Source organism: Diplotaxodon limnothrissa, linkage group LG18 (assembly GCF_057381915.1).
Source record: "Diplotaxodon limnothrissa isolate DT_005_m linkage group LG18, D_limnothrissa_male_GT1.1, whole genome shotgun sequence".
In the NCBI taxonomy this organism is placed as follows: domain Eukaryota; kingdom Metazoa; phylum Chordata; class Actinopteri; order Cichliformes; family Cichlidae; genus Diplotaxodon; species Diplotaxodon limnothrissa.
In genome coordinates, this window is record NC_140613.1 from 17,390,375 (window position 1) to 17,407,763 (window position 17,389).

At 40.2% G+C, this 17,389-nt stretch overlaps 2 protein-coding genes across 3 annotated transcripts; one reads left to right on the top strand and one right to left on the bottom strand.

Moving 5' to 3' along the window:
- Positions 1 to 5,969: 5,969 nt before the first annotated feature.
- LOC146613387 (insulin-like growth factor-binding protein 1) lies at positions 5,970 to 7,284 on the top strand. The gene is made up of 4 exons (XM_085378475.1): positions 5,970 to 6,387; positions 6,527 to 6,675; positions 6,834 to 6,962; positions 7,097 to 7,284. Exons 1-4 carry the CDS (start codon positions 6,042 to 6,044, stop codon positions 7,220 to 7,222), a joined length of 750 nt encoding a protein of 249 aa, XP_085234601.1. The 5' UTR covers positions 5,970 to 6,041; the 3' UTR covers positions 7,223 to 7,284.
- A 1,488-nt stretch (positions 7,285 to 8,772) lies between these two features.
- On the bottom strand, positions 8,773 to 13,391 carry LOC146613388 (insulin-like growth factor-binding protein 3). Of its 2 annotated transcripts, none has more exons than XM_085378967.1 (4): positions 12,911 to 13,391; positions 12,019 to 12,260; positions 11,128 to 11,247; positions 8,773 to 9,220 (listed from the first exon to the last, which is right to left on the bottom strand). In XM_085378967.1, the coding sequence occupies exons 1-4, from the start codon at positions 13,389 to 13,391 to the stop codon at positions 9,095 to 9,097; spliced, it is 969 nt and encodes a 322-aa protein (XP_085235093.1). In that variant the 3' UTR covers positions 8,773 to 9,094. The 2 variants fall into 2 exon arrangements, with proteins under 2 accessions (XP_085235093.1, XP_085235094.1); XM_085378968.1 differs by having other exon boundaries at positions 12,019 to 12,257; positions 12,911 to 13,283.
- Between the last annotated feature and the right edge of the window lie 3,998 nt (positions 13,392 to 17,389).

Sequence of the window (17,389 nt, forward strand, 5' to 3'; positions counted from 1 at the left end):
GACTGATCATGCTATTGCTTTTGCACTGTCTTTCTTATTATGCCAAGGATTCATTGCGTTATTTAGCGTAAAATGGTGTTGTTTCTTTTTGGTGTATGTAAGCATGCAAGTGTGTACTTGTGAGTGTGCGTATGCATGTGTGGTCAATTCTGAATTGTAACAAAACAGCACAAAACAGTCTCTTTTCTTTTTCTTTTTTTTACTTGGAGCTCACTGGATGAAATATGCTTTTTATGATACATATTTACAATTAATAGTGCATGACTTTTTAAAAGTTGACAGCCATAGTAATGATACTCCTGTTGAAAGAAAACCAAAGTACCGAGCTTTCCATAGATCACTAGCGATACTTATATTGCCTCAACAAAGATGAGAGAGAAAGTTGCAGTAGATGTTTACCACATGCTCGATCACTGGTAGAAGACAAAGGTGTGTTTTAAACCCTGGAAAGACAAAATCAGTTTTCCTTAATACATGACATTCTTTTGTATTGTAGTGCAATATGGCATGTACACATAATACACAGATAGGGGCAGCTTTGTTGATGAGGAGGCAAAAAGATAATACGAGGAAAAGACAAAGGTTAACAAACCTAAACAGAAGTCATACTGAGTTGGATTTGTGGTTCTATGGATGCTAGTTTATGCCAAAATGGGACCAGCGATGGAGTATTGTAGAACATCACACAGAGGGCCCACGCATCCTTACATACAGATATCTAAAGGAGTTAAGAATGGCATTCATCCACACAGAAGAGAGCATATACTATAAGCACATGACTTCCACAAATGCATGACTAACTCCTTTAGCCTAAACATTTCAAATGCTGTAAGTACTTTCAAACATTTCCTTGAGGCCACAGAAGATTTCCTGCAGTGTCTCGCTGCTGTCGTCTTTCAGGCATACACATTACTGTACTATTGCTTTTTGTTATCTAGCAGCTACATTTTTGAGTTTTCCTCGAGAAATTTTAGCTTTAGCACATCTCTCAGATATACTGGCAGAAACATGATGCGCTTCAGATTATCTTTATAGCCTGTATCTTTATCAGCACATAGAACTTTCACTCGATCTGCAAAAGTGTAAATACATCACGTTTCAAGTTCTTGCCTTACTCAATAAGCTTACAGTGATTGCAACTTGCCTTTTTAGATATATTCACTTTGATATGCAGATCATACTTTTTGTAAATAGTCAAAAGTTGTAAACTATGTTGTATCTTGTACAGTGTAAAGTTGGGTTATTGAATATTTTGTAATAAAGACAATATTGGTGTATAAAATATCATCAGTATCACTATGATAAAGAAAGTAGTTTCTTGAGTTTTGGCTACAAATGTGAAAGATCACCTTTTTTATTTTTATTTTCTCAGACATTATTTAATCACTTTCGCTGTAAAAGTTTTCTTTCTCAACAGGAAACTATTTAAGACAATAACATGTTTATCATGTCGGTCAATGTACTTTGACAGCCCACGGCTAGATGGATGTCATCATGTGTCAAACACGGGGCAGGGGCCAAAACTGTTTTCCTGGTACTGATGTAAAGTTTGTTTAAGGTTCACTCAGTGTAACAGTTAAGTCAACAAACACTTCATTTGCTCACCTATTTAGCTCTTTTATGGGCTTGGAGAGAGGAAACAATGCTTCGTTTATGTAGTTTTATGTTGATTTACCTTGATGAAGTTCTTCATTTACTAAAAGGGGTGATATCATTGAGCTTTTAAGTTCATGTCACCTTCACTCTAATTGAAGTCGAGCTCAAACAGTAAAGGGAAACTACTGCAAATAATAGTTAAGGAGCAAGTCTCGTCATGGTGTCATCAGGGCCAAAGGGGATTGAAATGAGTAATTTGGTTGTTGCACTCCTGAATGGTTGGAATTACATAAAGACAAATAGCATATGTCACAAACAAGAAAATGTAACTTGATTATATATATATATATATATATATATATATATATATATATATATATATATATATATATATATATATATATATATATACCCATAAATTAATGATTTATGTGAACATTTTTCTGTGAACAAAGAAAATACAATTTGCTAGTCTGTATTAAGAAAAAAAAAGAGCATTTGTAACACATTTCTACTTCAAAATGAATTTTGACCACAGTTTATATGCATTCATTCTCTCCTCATCAGTAGTCTATAGAGATGCAGAAATCCATGATAGTCAGACAAATTTAATCTTTGATGTGTTGGCAACCAAATGGAAATCTTGCACACTGTCTGCCTTCTGCCTGTATATTTATTAAATTACTGTGGTTAACTCTATTGGACCTTAACCAATAACTCCACATCCTGGGTTATATACACAACACAGAATTATTATTTTATTTATTGATATTTTAATACATAGATCAAAATCTTCATTCCTGAACAATGCTGTAACATATTGATATATGACCTTTTTTGCTTTGATACCTATTAATATGTGACATGATGGAAAAGTCTGAAGTTAATGATTTCACTGATGCTATAAGTTTACAACTGATATATACCTGAAAGTATTCACTAATCAGACTAAGTAATTGGAAGTCATTTGATACGATGTTAGACTAAGGCATTTGCTATACTAACCTCAAGAATGCTTATTAGTTTCTTTTTTTAGCCAATTGGAATTAATTAATTTTTAAATGGTAAATGGCCTGTATTTATATAGCGCTTTACTAGTCCCTAAGGACCCCAAAGCACTTTACATATCCAGTCATCCACCCATTCACACACACATTCACACACTGGTGATGGCAAGCTACATTGTAGCCACAGCCACCCTGGGGCGCACGGACAGAGGCGAGGCTGCCGGATACTGGCGCCACCGGGCCCTCTGACCACCACCAGTAGGCAACGGGTAAAGTGTCTTGCCCAAGGACACAACGACCGAGGCTGTCCAAGCCAGGGCTCGAACCAGCAATCTTCCTATTACAAGGCGATTACACGGCGAACTTCCAACTCTTGAGCCACGATCGCCCCGTAAATGGTAAATGGTGCAAAATTAACATTGCTGTCACAATAATAGTCACAATAAGCTGAGTGACTTTAAGCTGCATTGCTTTATTTTGCATGTATATTGTAAAATTAGGCAATGCAAGTAATTTTCTCATGCACCTGCAATGACCTGTCAAAACATCTGTGAAAAATGTTAAGCCTCTGCACCTGATTTCAATAATCAACTGATGACAAGGAGGCCACACTCACACCAGAGACTGCAGTATCTTTACTCTGGTTCCAAAAAGCTCAGCCATCCAGCTAAATGGACATTCAACAGCCAAATGTAAGCCTAATCTGTTATCACTATTCTTTGAATAAAGTAAATCAAATGATAAAAATGGTAAATGTCATGAGTAAATAGGCTTTTTGATGGAACAGAGACCTGGTCTGGAGCCCATCCAGGAAGAGTCAGAGCTTGAGGATGAAACTGAAGGGAACAGAACAAGAGAAGGAAATGAGGGCGATTTTCCATTTCAAGTAGGTGTGGAGGAAGAGGATGCGCTGGCAGAAGATGAGAGCGATAAAGATGACGATGCTGCTCAACTGAGGGTTCTGAGACCTGGGAGGCTGTCTCGTTCCCTGAGCCAGTTTTCAAACCATCCACACGAAGGAACCGAGAGCTTTTCCGTGTCTGATGTGAGCACGCTTTCTTTTCATCTACGTGGTGAAGCTACAACACCAGGACAGCCGAAATTTACAAATGTAAGGAGATCCAATAGCAGTAAGGTGAAAATAAAGGTAGGTGTTACTGAGTATTTACTATTTGCTTCTATTTAAATAAATAATAATAATTTTTAAAAATCTGAAAAAAAGACTAGTTTATTTTTGCTTCAAGGCCTCCAAGATTAAGTGGCAGAAACCGAGAAGATCTAAACAGCCAGTCCCGAAGCCAAGGGAACGCTCTAAGAAGAATTTAATAGCTGTGAGTATAATTTTAAGCAAAGCTGTCTTGACTTAAAAAAAAATATGGACCTTAATTAAATCTCTTTTCCACTAATGCCCTCTAACATATTTCAAAGGAGGAACCGTTTCCCCCCTGGCTAGCGGATCTGATGGTCAGCATCGAAGAGGCAACAACTCATCAGCTAGTGATTGAGTGACATCTCGTGAGGTGAACGTGAAACATTTGGGACACACCAACCTGGGACCTCATTCGTGACAAACTGAACGTTGAACAAATTCTGCCTAATGTGCCTTATTTAAGGAAGCCACTGACAAGAGAGTGAAGTCCATGTCGTTTGTTGTTATACGTGAATAAACAAAAGGCACGATAGCTGGTTTCATTACACAAGAGTTCAATGCTTAGAGAGAACATGATGTGTATATTTTGTGCAAGTTAATTGTGTCATTGTGTTATCTTCAGTTTGGTATTTGTGCTTCTATCCCGCTACTGTCTTCGCTGTATTTTTATTTTGTGTATCAATCCCTTTTTCAACCAGCACTTGCTGCTGGTTCAAGCTGAACCCGTTTACCGTTTCTTAAGTTACTAGATTTGGATGCCAGTGAAGAATGTAACACGAAGAACCAAAGCTCTCTTCAGCAAGCATAGCAACGTCAAAGCTAACCCCTCCCCTGCTGTGTGGGAGCAACATGGCTGGTGCACTTTAGTGTACCGTCAGTCAGAGTTGACTCAAAATAAATCAATAAAATTTATTTTTCTATTTTTTATGAAAAGAAAGTGTTTTCACCCAACCTATGTAAGCTAAAGTAAATCTGCATTAAAATACATATTAAAGTTTCAGTTCATGCACATGCAAACGTAGTAACGCCGTGGTCCTTTTCTTACATCATGATTATGTTATTAAATTAGTAAAATGTGTGCGATTCACGCATAGTCTGCAGTACTTTAAAGAGGCGCTAATGCAGACTTCTTTTATATACTGCTGGGTGTACACATTTCTAGCAATTTAAAGGTATAAAGGTTTCATTTAAAAGCATATTTTTCTCTAGTTAAGATTTAAAAAAATTTAAGATATTCAAAGACAACATATTTTACTTTCCTATTAAATGCAAAATGTACACACACAATGTGCTCATTTTTGTTATTTCTCATTGTGCCCATATCCTCACATTCATCAGCATTTTATCTCTTTAACTTCATATTTTTATCCCGGGACTGTACACATAGTTTTGTTATTAAGACCTGTGTTTTTAGTAATTGGTCCTGATGACTGTATCTGTTTCCATGGTGAATAATTATTAAATTAAAAAAAGCAATTAAAAGTTTGCAGGGTAAAAGCAAGTTCTTCAGTGAATGAAAAGCACGGGATCACTGCCTATTGAAATTTGTGTCACACATCGTATGACTAAAGGTATGTGGCATTTGACTTAGGTATTTATGACAAATATTACAGCAAGGAAACGGCCATTTACTGCCATCTTTTCCCAGATAAATGTGTCGTTTCACCATTTCTGGGTTATGCAAGGCAGACTGGGTTATCACACAGGTCGATAAACAAGGTGGAGGACCTTGTTTGTTTGCATGTGTGATAAGAGGAACCTTCACCAACAAGACTAAAAGGACAAATAGGACTTTTTTCTGTCAAAACAGTGTCAGCACCTAACCTGTCAGAATTACTTCACAAGATAAAGTTTTGACAACACCCATAAGACAGTTTTTAACATTAACAAGCCATTGTAGCAAAGCCTAGAGCTCCTTGGATCACGTGATGCTCTCTCTTAAAGACGTTATTCACTATTCATCATTGTACTGAATTTCAGCAGCACTGTTCAGTTGTTTTCATAACTCTAAAGTTAAAGAAAGATGACTAATGCACGTCAAAAGTTGTTTTGATGTGCATTCCAGCGTCAATATTGACAAATGACCTCAAACTACGCAAGGCAAGCGGGGTCATCCACCTTTTACAGCAGCTTTGTGAAAAATATTTTATATCTGTGCTGAGTCAATTATTAACCCTTCTGGAGGCCAAAGCTTTCATATAAATACTGCCAGTTCAGAGAAGACTTGTTAGAAGAAACTGACAGTTTTAAACAACGTCTAAAAAGCTAAAGAATTTCATCAGAAGGAAATGTTTGGATTAAGCGAGAAGCTGACGTTTGTGGCAGCGGCGGCTCTGGTTGTCTTGTCCGTAGTGAGGTCATCTCCGGTGGTGGGGCCAGAGCCCATCCGCTGTGCCCCCTGTACTCAACAGAAGCTGAACGACTGCCCCGCCATCCCAGCAGACTGCAAGCAGGTGTTAAGGGAGCCAGGCTGTGGCTGCTGCATGGCCTGTGCGCTCGAGGAGGGGGCTTCCTGTGGAGTTCACACAGCCCACTGTGCTGAGGGTCTCCGCTGCACTCCCAGGCCTGGTGAAGCAAGACCACTGCACGCTCTGACCAGAGGACAAGGAATCTGCACTGTAGACCTCCGCCAAGGTAGCCTGGCTGTTTCATATGTGCTCATATTGATATTCATTAATTAAAAAAAGTTCACAGCATTGAAATTACATCTTTAGTGCAACCCCATTCCATTTCATGTGCCATGTATGCTCTCTGTTTTCTAAAAATTCTACAGAGGAAGATGGAGGAGTCCCTGACCATGGCTCGTTGCAGCATGGTCCCTTTGATCTTGGTGACCTTCCCTTTGATCACCAAGATTTTGCTGAAGGCCAGGAGAGTCTCAAGGCTAAGGTCAATGCCATACGCAACAAACTGGTGCAACAGGTGAGGGAAAAAATAAACAATCCGACTAACTGGTTATTCAAAGTAATTCATCTCTCTTTCCACAAGAGGGAGTAGATGGCTCTGAGGGGGTGTAGATAATTTGCTGGTGCATTTGTGTTTAGGAGACTGTAGCTCTCATTGTTTCTCTTCCTACACAGGGTCCATGTCACACTGAACTGCACGAAGCACTGGACACGATAGCCACCTCTCAGCAGAGGTTAGGAGAGAAGTTCACAACTTTCTACCTTCCCAACTGTGATAAGCATGGCTTCTACAAGGCCAAGCAGGTGAGAATTTAACTTTTTGTTTGTTTTTTCAGAAATTTCACCATAACAAAATGAATTTTGACTCCCAAAAGGGATTTATTATAAAATAATGAGTGATTTATTTGTGAGAGATGCCATTTTTATTTCCTTTTCAGTGCGAGTCATCTCTCGTTGGACCACCCGCTCGCTGCTGGTGCGTCTCGTCTTGGAATGGGAAGAGGCTCCTAGGATCGAGCGACTTGGTCGGTGACTCAGAGTGCCATCAAGAAGTTACTCACTGAAGGATGGACTCTGTTGTCACTCAAAAACCAACTTTCACACACACAAAGGCACACACATTAACAGCAACAGGAGGTCAGCCGCCTGATGAGTCGGCTCTCCTTTGCAAAAATGAAACTGTGAAAACTTATTTGAGTGGAGGAAATTTCCTCCCATCTTATTTACGTGGTGTATGTATGATCAACTTATTTATTCGCTGCCTGTATATTCTTACAAGCATTAACCATTTGTCATTTTTAGATCTTTTATATGTTTGCCTGTTTTATTTTTTTCAGTTGTAAATATAGGGCGACACTGTATACATTTGTGTTTCTGACTAAATAACTCCATTGCTCAAAACCACAGGTCCATTACGGTGCCAAGCCCATTTGAGAGACTTCAGGATAAATTTTTGTTTAATTCATTCATAACTAGAGCTGTCCACGGCAGCAAACAACACAGCAGCTCATTCATTCATTCTGTTGACATTGTCTGAATGTATCTCCATTGGCGTTTCCTCAATGGGTATTGGGTGAAATGCTTAAAGTGCCACAAGTATGTGCATGGTGGCCTAGCACAAACATATCAGTGCTCTTCCAAGCCACGCTGAGGTTTGGGATGGGTTGTTCATCATTCGTCTACCTCTGCTGGTCTCTGCAGGTCCACAGTTTGAGCAGAGGATTTCTGAGACCTCTTCTCAGCTACATCTTCTCACATTAGGGACTTTATTTGACCTTTTCTTTATCTGACTACCTACTCTAGTATTTATTATCATTCACTTGTGTTTAAAGATTTGTTTGTTGTTGTAGCTATGTGCAGTAGATCCAGTTTCAACTGAATGCTAATTGCCCTGGAATGCTGCTTTTTCCATTATTGGGTTTGTTGTATATACTCTAATTCTGTGGATGTGCATCTTAATAAAATCTTATTTTATCACAAAGGAGTTTTGTTTTGTGTCTATCTACAAAACATTAAAAACAACAATACTTGGGTAACTTTATACTGCCTTTATTAAGTAAAAATAGACTTCTGAGGGTTGCATTGTACATGCAAACAGCATATTTAAACTGACCACTTAATCCAAGACAAGTGCTAAAAAAATATCACTGGCTACACAGAGACTGGAGATAACTGTAAGGACCCCTTATCTCTTATATTCAGCTTATGCAAAGCGACAACAAAACAAACAAACAAACAAAAAAACCCACACACGCACACACAGTACAGATCATGAAACAAAATCTCTTTTTCCGTGGCGTGAGACCCAGAGTAAAAAATAACTTTCTATGCACTGTGTTGTCTGAGCTGCACGGTCCCAACCAACTCCCTACTTGGAGCAGGAAGCAACCGGAATAATGGAATTCATACAAATAGGAGTTCATACTTAAATCACTGCATGCTTACTTATTCAAATATACATACATTGTCAAGACAAAACACAATGGCTTTATAACAAATCACAAGCATACAAATAATGATTACAAATCACAAGCATTTACACATATGCAATGCCATTTAATTGTGCGTAAATGAAGAGCTCTCTTATCACTGCTTGTGACATGTCTTTGTGCTTTAAAATCAGAATAAGGCCTCTGAGATAGTTTCTTTAGGTGTAACATTATTCCAAAAGGTGTCCGGGTTGAATCTGAGACAAACAGGTTATGAAGAATCCATCCATGTACAGAGGCTACAGGCTTTTTCTGCCCGGTACTCTTCTGCTGCGCTCTGCGCTGTGCCTCAGAAAAAGGTCCCACAGGCAACAGTTAGAAATAGCAAACATCCATATATCGGCTGAGCCATCTCTTGACCTCTCTTCCAATATCCTCGGTTTCTTCATTTGTTTACAGTTCTTGCCGTTCAATCTCAGCCTCCCTCCCTCCCATCCTGCTCTGCTCCTATTGGCTGTCAGAGTTGTAGTACTGGGTATCTCCTCGCTCCCTCCTATCAAGACCTGGCAGAGGCTGCCCATATTTGTCCACACACCAACAGTAGCCTCGCTTTCTGCCTTTGGAAGGACGGCACTGAAAGTGAAGGAGAGAACAAGGTGAAGCGAGGGAAGACCGGTGGGGGGAGGTGGGAAAGCTGAATGTACAAATCCGGTTGAATATGAAGCATTATGGATAACAGGCCACTTTAGTCAATGAAGCAGAAAAGCATAGTTAAGAGTCATTAATGGTCAGATTGTGCTGAGCCTTTGCTATCCAACACGCTGTGGTATTTTGAGCTGCTTTTATGGTCTACCTCCTGTTACACACACATATAGAGACCTTTAAGGTAAACAGAAACCTGGTAAAATATTTGCTTAGTCCCGTTTGTGAACAACTGTGAACCAAGATCTATTTTCAGAAGCTGGTGGCCAGTACGAATCATCTGTTGCTGATTATACCCCACAGCTCCAAATTATGGGTAGGCCTACTACAAATGACTTACAGAGTCTGTGGAGCTACCCAAGGGCTGTTATTTTACTGCCAATTTTACTAAAGGTCAACCTCCACTCTAGTTAAACATACAGCCATTCATTTCAAGGGCTAAAGCAACACTTGCTGCTGCACAGAAGAGACTGGTCACGCGGGGAGACATCCTTACTCAGTGAGGTCTGATCTTAGGTGGAGAGTTTCATAAACAGTCTTTATCATGATGAATGAAAAATTCTTAGTGAACCATAAATTTTGGCGGCAAGTTAAAAAAAAACAAAAAAACGCAGGCTGTCTATTGGGGAAACAAATACATTAATCAATTTATTTATTTATTTTTATAAATGCATCTTCTTCAACACCAAAATCATTATTGGGTAGTTTGTTATGTTCCCTCTAAGAGGCATTTACTGTTAATAATCATTGTAACAAGAGCTGTTTTCCCTTAGAGTCATCCGAGTGTTCAAATTCAACTGAACACCACAACATCTCTGCCACTCCTTCAGTGCCTAAAGGCTTAGCGCGGTGCAGAAGGTCCGTTCTGCATAAACAAAGACAATGAGCCTGGCGTTGTAAGGCTGGTTATGAGATGATTGCAGGTCAATAAGAACACTTCTATTAAGCGGGAGGGACTGCTATGTAATAGGGGAAGCTGCCTCTGTGATGCAGTGGTGCGGGAGCCCTAAGTGCCTCCATATGAATGCGTCAGAACCACTCATTTATTACAACCCGATCGTGGGTGAACCATGTGAGCGTTGGGATGGCTTCGGCTCTATTTCTGTGTCTGCCTCTCAAAAGTCCAGCAATTATGGGGCAAGCACATGGGGTGCCGGCGGCCACCTTGACGTCTGTCTCCCTGGGAGGGTTTCCGTTAAATGGCCATCGTCCCTGCCGTCAACCCCGCTGGGGTTTGGTCCCTGTGGTTCCAGTTTCCAGAGCCAGTGGCTAGGGTATACCTCACTGGTGTGGTGGTGCAATGATGAGGCTCTAATAACTACCAATGAATACATGAGGACAGCAACAAATCTGTAATTGGGCTGCAGGAGACCTTAAGTTTGAGTCATTCGTCTTGTAATCATTATGAATGTACTCCGCAAATGCTGATTTCCTTTTTACAGCATTTTGATTCCGTAACCAAGTTTGCATTAAGCAGATCGTGAAATAATGCACAGCCCTTCGTGTCCACTGAATAAGGATGCACTAAGCCAATGATTCTCAAACTGCTGGGCAGGTCCCACTAGGGGGGCAATGAGCCACTGGTGATGGGCACAAACAACTAGGAGAAACTAAGAAGACTGACTGTGATGTGTTTGCTGATGAAACTGCACTGACATTTTTTTAAAAGTAAAATTCATCTTGAATTCTTTTAGATTGTTAAATGTCGATAAACACTGTAGGGTGTGGGGTGCAAGCATTCTTTTGGCTTTTGTACTGAGGCCTGCCAGAAAAAGCTTGAGAACCACTGCACTACTAAAACACTCAAATATCAAATTATTAGGTATACTTTTTCTCACCTGCTTTTTCTTATAGAAGCCCTTCTTATCACAGTTTGGTATGCGGAAACCTCGGGGGTTGAGAATGTTGGAGATCTTGAGGTTGCTGAGAATGCTCTCAATCTCTCTTCGGCAGGGACCCTGTGAATGAGGGAAGACATCACCAGTTTTTAGTACCTTCCTTTAACATCAGAAATTCTATAGTTTCATTTTGAAGACAGATAAAAAGCGAATAAAGCGTTTATACTTCCTCATTAGCAATGCCATTTGGCAGTGGGTTTTTGACATTAATGTTTTGGTGAATTAACACTTTAATAAAGCTGACTCACGCTGCCTTGCTGTAATACCTAAACAATGGTGGCTGCAATATGAAAGAGGTGGCAGATGAGGAATGAATTCATCTGGCTTGTGAAGGTTTAGCAGTTTGCCAAAGCTGCTTAGAAGTCTTACACAAAGACTGGGGGGGCTAAAGTGAATTCAAACAGCTCAAAAACAGAGTCAAAAGGCTTGTCCTCAAGTCCAAGTACTCAAGTCACTAATCAGAACAGCCAGTCAAAGCCCATTACTACAGTGTGCTCACTTCTCGGGCCAAAGAGAAGATCAAAATAGCAGCAGGGCTTCCCAACAGGCACTCACATAAGCCAATCCATCATTCGCTGGCTCTCAGTATAGCCGGCACGCGGACGCCTTGTGGCCAAACAACCGCTTGACCCAGGTCAGCCGCAGGGCTATGGCACCCGCTTGCTGCCATGCCATTCTACTGGCTCACAATCTCTGCCAAACGTCAGCACCGCTACCCAAAGCATTTCATCACCCGCAGGGGGAAAAAAACACCAAAGCACAGAGGAAGAAGAGAAAAACATTCCTCCAGTGTGCTCTGAAGACAGAAAAAATATTGGTTGTGGTACTTACATACTCAGGCTCCCGCTTGGTCTCTAGAGAGTTTTGTTGATCTGTGACGAGTGGTCCCGGTAGCTCCCCCGTTTTAAAGAACTGGGTTCTTCTCTGTTGTTCCCGTCTCAGGATGTCTGGGGGGATGAAAGGGTGAAGTCGAGGCTTAAATGGTCCAATAGGTCTGTGGGTGCTGTATGTAGTGGTCTGAACACCCGAATCAGTGGAATTGCGCTCTTCATCCTGAGTATCAGCATTCTCTGCTAAAAAATTGTGAAAATAAAAATGTGTTTATAAACAAACATAGCAGAGTGTTAATTTCACATTTTTTCAACAGGCTAGGGTTCAGGGGAGGGACATGGGTATTGTGTGCTTTAAAAGCATCTTCTGAAAAACTTTAGAAAACCTTGACTTCCAGTAAAAAATAAAAAATAAAAAGCCCACCTTTTTTGTTTTTTTAATTTGATTTCATTCAAAAGTACAAACTAGAAACCATGCAACCTTGAAGATGCAGGCTAGGCTTTAACATTTATCTGACCTGAATTCTTTACAATGAATTCAGGGAGGGTTCAAGTCTTCCCTCTGCGGCACAAAGAGGCACTTCTTCTTTCCACAATCGAAATCTCTCCAGTGCGCACTGCTTAAAGCCTTATCCACCACCTTCGTTCCTCTGATGTAAAGACGTTTTAAACACATCAAAGTGTTTTCACATATTAGCTGGATTTTTATTGCTAAAAGAAAAAAAGTTTTGTCTTTTTATACAACATCTGGTAATTCTTACATTGCCCGACGACCACTGGCAAAGATTTACCAGTTCTTCTGCAACTACCGAAATTGTGGTCATTAACCAGTGATACGTAAGGTGTCTAAAAGAGCGCACTTTGAGGCATAAACACTCACGCTGATGAATTACCTGGTAGCTCATTGACTGGCACTGTTGGTCTGGTAGTTTGTCGCTTGTTAGTAGCGTTTGCACAAATACCCCGTCCCTCCAGCAGAGCCTGCAGAGGTTTCGTTTCACCGGGTTGATGTTGACAAATCAGGCCGGAGCCACATCTCCCGGTGTACACGCCGCACGGCTGGCCGAAACTCAGCGCGCAAGTCATGCAGCAGCCGCAGCCCGGTTCGCGGACCTTCTCCGAGCAGTCCTTGGGTAAAGGTTTGCACAGAAGCCGTGCAGCAAGATCACATGGTTCGCATCTGATAACAGGTCCGAACGCACCTGACCTCCAGGTGAACGTTGCCAGGACAAAAGTCATGCAAAGTGCGCGAAAACAGGAATCCATGGTGCTGTGTCTGAGAGCGAATGAAGTGAGGAGGTGCGCTGTCCTGCCGTGGGGACTTTTCACTGGGCAGCTTCTCTCCCATTCACATAAAGACAGCGGACAAAACATCTCAATATATAGACCCCAATGACCGTAGTCACACCCCCGAATAGCTTGTGGTGTGCTGCTGAATTGCGTCTACTCCGTTATTCCTTCAAGACATCAGAGAAATATGCTGGGGTTTTGCTGAAAAGCAAGGCAAGATTTAAGGTGTGGCTCTTTAAGACAGATATTAAATAACATTAAAAAGGAAAAAAGAAAATCACAGGCCAAGGCATTTATTTCCTTCACCCTCTCACTCATGACTTTTAAGTGAACAATGTAGTTGAGATCTTTAAAAAAATGGAATAATCAAAATGTAATCAAGAGCATTAGAAGCACGGTACTAATGATGTTCCACAAAAATAAATTAAATACTAATCAAACACATACATATTTGCAGTTTACTGACGGTGCATATAAAGTCTTAAGTCCCCACACGAGAGGAAACTCAGCAATCGGCTATGTTCGCCTTAATCCATAGGGGGAGCCAGTTGTCATGTGTGTCAAGCATTATTATTACAATGTGCCTCTTCGACTTTTACAGTAATTCATCAACACTTACTACTAAACGCTATTTAACATTGAAAAGCCAGAATCATTTGTTTCTTTCCGTTCTTTTACGTGGAAAAAGGTCACATGGCTGCACTTAACGTTTTGTTCCAGTAGACCAAAGGTGTCCAATAGGGTGATCCAAATCCTTTGTAAATAATTTAAAGGCCTACATTATAAACAATCAAACAGTTACAAATTTTAGTATATTATTTGATATATTATTATGTATTATTAAATTATTATTTATGCAAACAGTACACCCTGAGGTCTAAAATATTAAAGAATAACCAAAATCAGTGGTGGCATATATATATATATATTTGTCTCTCTGTTTTTAATTTCGTTTTATACTTCACAGACTACACAGACTAGATGTATATGCTGTGTGCATTAGCTGCACATTGACCATATTCATTTATCAAATACTGCTCAATGATGAACTTCCTTGTGCAGATAATGCATAATAATTCACATCCACTGATTTCATTCACTTATCAGTAGAGTTGCATGTCCAAGGCTGATTTTGGGTACAGCAAAGACCTGACATGACCAGAACCTTTCTTCTGTGAGCCACTAGTGCCAAACACTGCACCATAGTGCTTTCCCCACACTATACATCGTCTTTAGAAATATTATGAATAACAGTAAACTTATCATTTTTTTTTAACTTGTTGTTTTGCCTCTATTTGCATGAAGTAAAACATTCCATAAATATAATTAAGGATCCCATCTGCTATTTGGTGTTATTGTGTCATGCAAAAAGTCTACCTTGTGTACCTGCTCCTCACATGTACAGCCATGTATTTGTCTCTTGACTTGTTTGTATGGGCGACATAGCTGGTTCCGTCCCGGTCATTTGTCTCCGCTACAAAGCAGTCCTTAAAATAAGGATGCATACCACACATGTAAGTGAGAAAATTCCTGAGTAATTACATCTGTGGTGTTTTTAGGTCCACTATTGGTTACAGATGAGAGAGCAAATACCATAGCAGAAATTGTCCAAAATACCTCAACAGAATAACAGCAGCAGAGTTGAGGTGTACAGTTCAGGGTTTTTGTTTTTTTTTGTATTTTTTACATTTCTGAGAAGTCAGTGTCAAATCCATTGCCAACCAGCCCTGCCATTTGTTAACAGACAGGCCTACAGCAGAGCAGTGCTCTCTGGAATGCAAAACATTTGGTTCATATGCTGAAAAAAGAAAAAGCTTGCTGATTTTCTGCCCTTTCCTCTACTCATAGCTCTTTGAAAGGGGGTCTCTCAGCCACCTGTGCATATTCAGCATAGCAGAGGAGACTAAGAGTAATGTACTGGAGGAATGTCGTCTCGCAGAGCAGCCTCTCAATAAAGAGGGAGTGTGAAGAATGTACGTTTGCACACACAGGATATTACTGTACATGTGTTTAACATAACCTGCTGTCAGAGGCAACTATGGCCAGCTGCAACAGCTTGTCAAATGGTACTATGGAGCAATTTTCCACTGTTTTAAGATGATTTGGACAAATCAGATACACTTGCTTGAAGACCTCAGACTGGGCTGCACTAGCTCCAGCAACCCGACTGTAGCTCACATTAGCCATAATGCCCCACTTCCCACAGGTAAATATAATCTATAATAAAATAAGTAGGTTTTATTTCACTTTAAAACCTTTACATAAGTTATACCAAAATTTTCTCCACAGCTATTTTCATAATTCTTCTTGTGATTATCTCTGGTATTGTATTTGGCATTTTAACACAGCAGCTCTTTTAGTAGCTTAAAGGATGTAAGGAAGTAAAAGCAAAGGAATGTGCAGTACCAACATTCATAGATAAATAAATCACGTACTGTAATCAGATGGATATCTGCAAAACATGCCTGAGTTAGCCCAGAAGAACAATGTAAGAGAGAGTGTGTGTGTGTGTCCCTCACTCTCAAACACAAAACAACCCTTTCCCTATTTTTGCTTGTCAGGGTCCAGTGCGTCTGTGCTTGTGGAGAGAGTGTGTGGAATACACACAGTGTGGAGGTGTGCTGGAGTAGGAGAGGAATGAGGCGGTTGCAGATCACATGACAAGTCTGGTACATTTAAAGTTATTCTTTTCCCTGAATGGTCTCATGACTGTCTGTCATGTAATTGCTTCTGTCTGAGAGCTTTTTGAGCCGACTAAGATCACAGATAAATTGGAGTCTCTATAGTGATTAATATGATAATTGTTTCTCTTTGATTCTGCTCTGACCTGGACCCATAAATAGCTTCAGCTATTATGTGATTATTGGATGTTGGTCGAATGGCGAACAAACTAGAGGCCAGCTTTCATCTAATTCCAAGGCCAGTTAATCATTTTCTTTCTTTTTTTTGTTGGAGTGGTCTATCGTGGTCCCTGTTTCTGGAGGCTTGGCCCCTGAGGCAGTCCAAAGCTGTAATTAGGCCTAAGCAAAGTGAAGGACACAGAGAAAGAGAGAGGAACTCTCAGCACTCACCCTGACAGATTACAGAGTAGTCGGAAGACAGTTACACTTCCTATGTCTCTGTCTCACCTAGACTTATGAGGATAGTTGAACATGTATTCATACATCTTAGGGACATTTTCCCACATGTGTAAAATACCTCTCTCTTTTTTCTCACCACTGTTATATGACAAGAAACAGATATTCAAATGTGACTTGGACATGTGTCATTAAAATTAAAATTGCAAAGTAGTAGACATCATGCATTAATCTACAAACAAATGTGCTTTTGGTTTTGAGGTAGTTTGGGTAGATGAGTCTATGTTGGAAACCACAATCATCCAATTAGCACAAATTCTAAAACCCTGTTGTAAATGCAAATTTACACCACGAAGGAAGCTCTTTATCCCACAGTTTTTTGTTTCTTGTTCGGAGACCATGACCTAACTGAAACCCCTCCACAGTCTCAATCAATGACCTTGGAGTATGCCCAGTTTCACCACGCATGTATGAGCGCTGTGATGCCACAGACTCAACCTACTACCAATATTCCGTTAGTAACATTACGAGTTATGATGAAGTGATCTACTTGTTTGTCATCTCAATGTGACCTGGACTTACCTCAATTTAACAAGCGTTATGAAAGCCTACAGTTTTCTCACGGTGCCTTTCCAGGTTTTGGCCTCTGCTGAAAGCCAAGCATGGGCCTCAAATTGTGCAGCCATCCCAGAATCCAGTTTCTATTTCTGTCCACAAACCTTTGTTCTGGTTCAGAGGAAAGAGATGGGCCCTGCCCCGCCAATTAAGTGGCTGTAAAAAAGCTGCAGAACTGGGGTGATCGAGGAATGAGAACTAGTTCTGTCAGCCGGGTAAACAAGGCCTCCAAATTATCTGCAAAATGAAATTTGGAGAGGCTGGTGTAAATCTGTAAGGGGTTATTGCAAAGCTGGTATTTGCTGGGAGAAGGATAATCTATGTGACTTAATCTTCATCATTGTTTCTTATAGTTGTTTTTTTCCCCATAAGGTCAACTAGTTCTTATAG